The 6000-nt window shown below is 41.1% G+C and overlaps 1 protein-coding gene across 5 annotated transcripts in view; it reads right to left on the bottom strand.

Moving 5' to 3' along the window:
* Positions 1 to 1129: 1129 nt before the first annotated feature.
* The window catches only part of LOC119651094 (cartilage oligomeric matrix protein), a 213232-nt gene continuing 208361 nt past the window's right edge, over positions 1130 to 6000 (bottom strand). For all 5 annotated transcript variants that reach the window (XM_038054447.1, XM_038054451.1, XM_038054448.1 and 2 more), the window contains exons 16-19: positions 2679 to 2776; positions 1944 to 2547; positions 1733 to 1866; positions 1130 to 1542 (exon numbers count right to left, since the gene is read on the bottom strand). In XM_038054447.1, the coding sequence (XP_037910375.1) occupies positions 1466 to 1542; positions 1733 to 1866; positions 1944 to 2547; positions 2679 to 2776 (913 nt within the window). In that variant the 3' untranslated portion in view covers positions 1130 to 1465. The remainder of the gene's footprint in view (positions 1543 to 1732; positions 1867 to 1943; positions 2548 to 2678; positions 2777 to 6000) is intronic.

Genomic DNA, 6000 nt, shown 5'->3' with positions numbered 1-6000 from the left:
TTTGGACCTGACTAAACTGTGATAGAAAAGTGCCAAATCATCATCAACCACATAATTCGATGTGCGGTGTAGGTCTGGCTTAGTAAGGAAATATAAACCTTCCGTTTTGCATCGAGGCATACTAATTCGATATATTGGGCTCACGGCATCACTCGACCTGATACAGGGTCTGACAGCTTCCACAATCGATCGTTCCTGGTGTATTTGGTGGCGGAATCATTACTATTTGCGTTGGCTTCTGTTACATTCTCCTTTTCTGCGCTTAATTTCTAGTACTTTTTCATGGTAATAGCACGAGTCGTGCTTACCCTCGTTCGCAGATAACGACCCATCTCCTATCTCCTTGCTTACATCAATTCGCCCCCACGTTTCCGCATTTAGCCAGGTCTTGTAACGCATTTTTCAGAGGTGATCGGCAATTAGTAACAAGGGGCACTTTTCATCCTGGCTCGATCCTTATCAATATTCTCGGGCGGGTTGTTAAAAGTTTGCAAGAAAGTTTTCTTAATGTTGCACGACAACCGGATCGTGGCAACTTCCCGTATTGAGTTTGGCTGACCGACGCTCTGTTTCTCTTAGAGCGGATGTGATTCAGAAGACAAATCTTATATCTACGGCTGATCACGATATGGTCGATGTCATTAGATGTTTGTAACTGGCTAGTCGAAACGAATTGAACCTGTGTTAAAACAATTTACCACTGAGGCGGCGAAAGCTTAAAAAATCTAAAAACAGTTTGCCGTTGTTGTTAAGGCCACCAAAACCTTGTCTCTCCATCACATGCCCGAGGATGTGGTTTTTAGAGCCAAACTCTGCATCCCGATCACCCACCACGATCACAATTTCACCTCAGATGCTGCATAAGACTGTACAATTGTGCTGCCCTTTAACTTGAGCGGGAATCTTGCAATCAAGATCCTATTAGAAATCGACTCTCGAGTCAAGAGCGCGCGACTTGTGGCAGTCCTACACTGGATTTTCGCCTGTCACCACTCCGGTTTCCAGAGTATACCTTGCATAGAAACTGCGCAGTTCACGTTCAAAGTACTCCGGAATCGTATCTGCTAAAAAAAAGTCTCCGTGTTTTCTGTTTTACTTCCTGGAATCCAAGAACACCAGAACACTCCAAAACATTTATAAAGTTAATTTTATTTTTCTTTATCAAAAAGCACGTTTATAATCAAAATACACAACTTAAACATAAGTTTCCGTACTTGCATAAATCGTTTGAAAAACATCTAAATTTAATATATTACAATATTATTTATAAGCAAAGGAAACACTTTTATCTAAAAAATACGTCGTAAATACAAAATTTTCGTTACTATTTTGAATTGTTAAAATGTCTCTCCTTTCGGCAAAAAATTGGAAAAAAAGTATCTACAAAATCGCGTTTTAAACATTTATCAGCACGCCTTGCGTTATCTTGTAGCACCAGATTGATAGCCCTCGCTGGTCTAATTCGTTAAGTTCGTACATCGATTTGAACTTCTTTTCGTAGCTTGGGTGGCAGCTCGTTGTATATTGTTTCGGGAACGTTGTCTGCAAATATTATGAAGAACGTTATGGAAGTTTGCATCTATTTATTCATTCATTCATTCATGTAGTTATATATCTAAAAGGGCCGTTGTTTGCAGTTCAAACTAGTGCTTAATTGAAATGATGAATTTCAGGCCTTCGTGGAATCTCTAGTATATTTTAAACTCAAAATTCTTTTTGACCGTATGCTTACCGTTACATCTGTATACCAAATCAGACCAAATTATCATTTCCTGTGAAAAACAGAATACTCCAAGGCGCCCTCCCTTTAGAGTATTGTCGAAAATATTTCCAGAGTCTGCAACCATATTTTCCCCTTCAAAAATCCTATAAAGATATTTATTATGTATGGAAATATTTATAGTTATTATGTATGAAACGGTAGTGAAGCTTTTTAATAGTACCTCAAACGGATGAGACCAATCTTGGGTCTATGTAGCAATAGCCACCTGTAAGCTGTCCGTTCTTTCCAGCCTACATTTCTCGGATCCTTCCACAGTAGTTTGACCTGATCCCTGGTGTCGCCTGTATGCCATAAACTGTTCCTTAGCATTTGTCCTGGTCCTGTCACACTATCAATAAGCTTCAACTGAATTCCTGGTTCCGCTGATGCTCGGAAGGGAGTTGCCTGCCAATATGTTTGAATATTTTTCTTCCACATTACTGCGTAAAACTTATGGTTATTTTGATAGCTGAATATGAATCCCACGTAGTCATCATCAATTTCAGTATCTACGAAAAAGGTTCCTTCGAAATCGACACCACCAAAGGAATCGTAACCAACGGCTAACCCAGGATCACTATTCATGGTCTGCACAATTTCGGCACCTTTATTATAGATCACCCAGTTGGGATCGATTTGTGAATCTCCTTCAGGGTCTAGAACGACGGTTTGGTAGGTCCGGAAGTCGGTGGAGAAAATCTTTGAGTTATTAGGGCAGTTGTCGAGATAATTTGGAACTTGATCCAGATCATAGTCATCTTCGCAAATGTCGCCCACACCATCATCTTGAATAAAAATTCAAATATAATTTTCCATTAGAACTTACCCAACTCAAGCTAATTTGATTACTTTATCTCAATCTTATTCTTTTTATGAACTGCTTCTAAAGAAATATTTCAATTTGAAATTAACTTACGATTTACGTCCATTTGATCTGGATTATACGCTAATGGACAATTATCTTCACGGTTAATAATACCATCTCCATCGGCATCGTCATCGCAAGCATCTCCCCTGCAAGTAAGCAAAATGTTAAAGAAATTTATTTATAACTGGAAGATCTTAACTGAGGCCTTTATTCTATTTGAAATTTAGTCTTATTGGCGGGTCTATAGCGTAAACCAGGGGTTTGGAATGGCCATAAAGCACATCTCTTTAGAAAATTAAAGTCTGAATCCAGCTTGTGATAACTCTCCTAAAAAACAGCATCGAAATTGATTCGGAAGGCTTTGCTACCCCAGGTACTAATCTATCTATCTTGTTTTCCATCATCATAAAATGTAAAACTACCTCATACGCCGGGACCGAAAAATTTGTGGGAATTAGCCGGAGATACGAATAATCGAGATACGAATTTATCGGAATTCCATTTGATAAGAAACGGGTTCGTTTACATGACCTGTGGAACCAGCGGTTACTATATGTTTACCTTACTTGATTTCAAAGTATTTAGTTTGATCCATTACAATTAAAAACCAGGTCGAAAGCTGGAAGCTCAGCGCTTCAAGTATAAAAGGTTTTGTTGATTTTTTATGTAAGAATATTTGGCTGCAGATGGTTCCACTTATATATAGCTCTTAGTGAATATATCCGATTTTCAATTCGAACGATGTTACTCATTGCATGCAAAGGGATCTACAGTAACCAAAATGGAAAGTCAAGTACACGCAATACGATCAATGTATTTTGCGGCACGAAGTAAGCTACACTGCTCCAAAAAAGGAAAGAAATAGTAGAAGTAGCAGTTTTGAGGACTCTTGTACCTCAAAACTAAAAGCCCCGATAGAAACTCAGACTAGAGGTCATAATTCAAGACGAAAAAGAAAAACCAGACCCCCACAAACCGCGTAGGGACACTAATAGAAAATCCTCTTCAAAAGCAGAAGAAGGGGAAATCACACCCGAGGCAATCAGGAAATTTACCCAGGGAAAGTATACTGAACCCTATTGCACTTGGCTGAACACCTGAACCGGATAATATGCACGCAGAGAGGTGATTTACTCCTGGCGTTTAGACCTGGAGAGAGTAAGTCTCACAATCTTCATAAGAATATCTCGTCATTACTAGGTAAAAGCAACGGAAGTAAATGTGAACCAGGACTCAATGCTGATTGAGTGCAAGGACCTAGGTGAGTTCACCACAAATGTGGAGATCTCCGAAGCCTTAAAGACACAACTTGGGCTAGGTTCGAGCCTCGAGTCCAATGTGGCAACGGTAGGTAATGCATATGGTGGTACTCAGCCAGCCACAATACCCTTGGCATTAAAAGTAGCGAAAAAAGCTACTGTTGTTTGCAAAATTTGCTTCAACTGGGTCAGCTGTTGACTGTGAGAGCAGATGTTGCCAAAGAGGCGTTTCCAATGCCTGGACATATTTCGAGAACCTGTTGAAGCAAGTATAATATGGGCATATTGCCGAAGAGTCTAATGGCAATCTTAAATGCGTGCTATGAGTACATGAGTAATGCGTGGGTACATAAGTAAATGCATAATGAGAGCAATACAGCAAAGTAACATCGACCATATCAAGGCAGTTGAATGTCAAAGGGTAGTATAGGTCCCAGGGCGTAACGTGGATTGGTATCCACAATGGAGCATAAAACCTGGGAAACGCCTGTTGAACCAGCACCAACAGCTCTACTACTAAACCCTGACCCACGTGGGAAGCTGCAGACGGAGAAGGGTGAAGGCGAGTCTTCCGCGCCTAAAAACGAGACAAATTGTACCAACTGGTCTTCCAGGTTGAGGGTTAGGTAGGGCTGTCAACCCTACACGGAAAACCGAAGTTACGAAGCCACAACAGGAGTCTCGGCCTGGATGGATGACACAACGACGAACTCAGCAACGACAAAGGAATAACGATTTACGCATTTTCTCATGGAACGTGCGCTGAGAGATGGAGCTGCCAAGCAGCTAGCCGATACCCTGTCCCAATATAGGGCTGATGTAACAGCGTTATAGGACATGGGTTGAACAGGGACCGAATTCCTGGAGAAGAATCGCTACACCATATATTATAGCGGCCATCCGGTAAACCATGTGCTCGGAGTAGGTTTCTTAGTCAGCCAAAAAATGAAACCGGCTGTTATCGGCTTTGAAAACACAAGCGAATGGCTATGCGCTCTGCAATTGCGAGGCAAATTTTGAAATATAAGCTTCATTAACGTTCACGCCCCTACAAAAGAGACTTCAGAGTCGGAGAAGGATACCTTCTACGAGGCAGTAGAACGAACCCTCGAAACCTGTCCCAGATATGATATTAAAATCATACTTGTGGATTTCAACAACCCAGTAGGGACGGAGCCCGTATTCAGGCGATACGTTGGCTCCCATAACTACATCAAAATTCAAATGATAACGGACTGCGGATCATTCAATTAGCTGTGTCACATGAAATGGTTGTTGGAAGTACGTGGTTTGCACGGAAAGGGGTTCACAAACATACGTGGGCCTCTCCAGACGGGACTACTTTCAACTAAATTGACCACGTGTTGATCGAATGCCGTCACCTCTCTCTCAGCCTTGATGAATGTCAGAACATATAGGGGGGGGGGGGGTAATATAGACTCGGATCACTATCTCGTTGGCATGGTGCTCTGAGCTCGAGTAAAAACACCAGCGAGAATCCCCTCTGACAATCAGGTGAGAGTTAACATAGAAGCCATCTACAATATAGTCCCCCGTAACACCTATAAGAAGGAAATGGAAATCCTGGGGATGAAGCATCAACAAATAATCTTCACAATCACCTGAAGAACGTTATCATGGATAGGGCCACAAACATAGTTGGCCCCAGCCGCAAAAGGATTCGGAATGGCTGGTTTGACGATGAATGTAAGCTATCAACGGAACGGAAGAATGAATGCTACATACCGAGTAATATTGCATTCTCAAAGAACGCGGGCACGCGCGGATACTTATCACGAATTTCGACTATAAGTTTATAGTGAGGAGAACATTTTTTTTACTCTCAAAATAATACGTTTGCAGGTCTGCCTAATATAATTGGTGACCGCTCCCAAAATCGTTTGAACAAAACAAAAATTTTATAATTTCTGGGGTGCCTCCTTTCCTCCTTTTTATTTAATAGAAGTTTCAAATGGATACATAAAACCAAAAGTCCAATGAGTCCAAGGGAGGAGCGTTGAATGGATCTCAATTCTCGTTGTTAGATTACGGAGGTGGGTGGTGTGTGGGTAAAGAGTATCACAAGTTGCAAAAGTGTATCACGTAAAAAC

This window comes from Hermetia illucens, chromosome 3 (genome assembly GCF_905115235.1).
Source record: "Hermetia illucens chromosome 3, iHerIll2.2.curated.20191125, whole genome shotgun sequence".
NCBI classification, from domain to species: Eukaryota; Metazoa; Arthropoda; class Insecta; order Diptera; family Stratiomyidae; genus Hermetia; species Hermetia illucens.
This window is presented reverse-complemented; position numbering and strand designations above follow the sequence as displayed.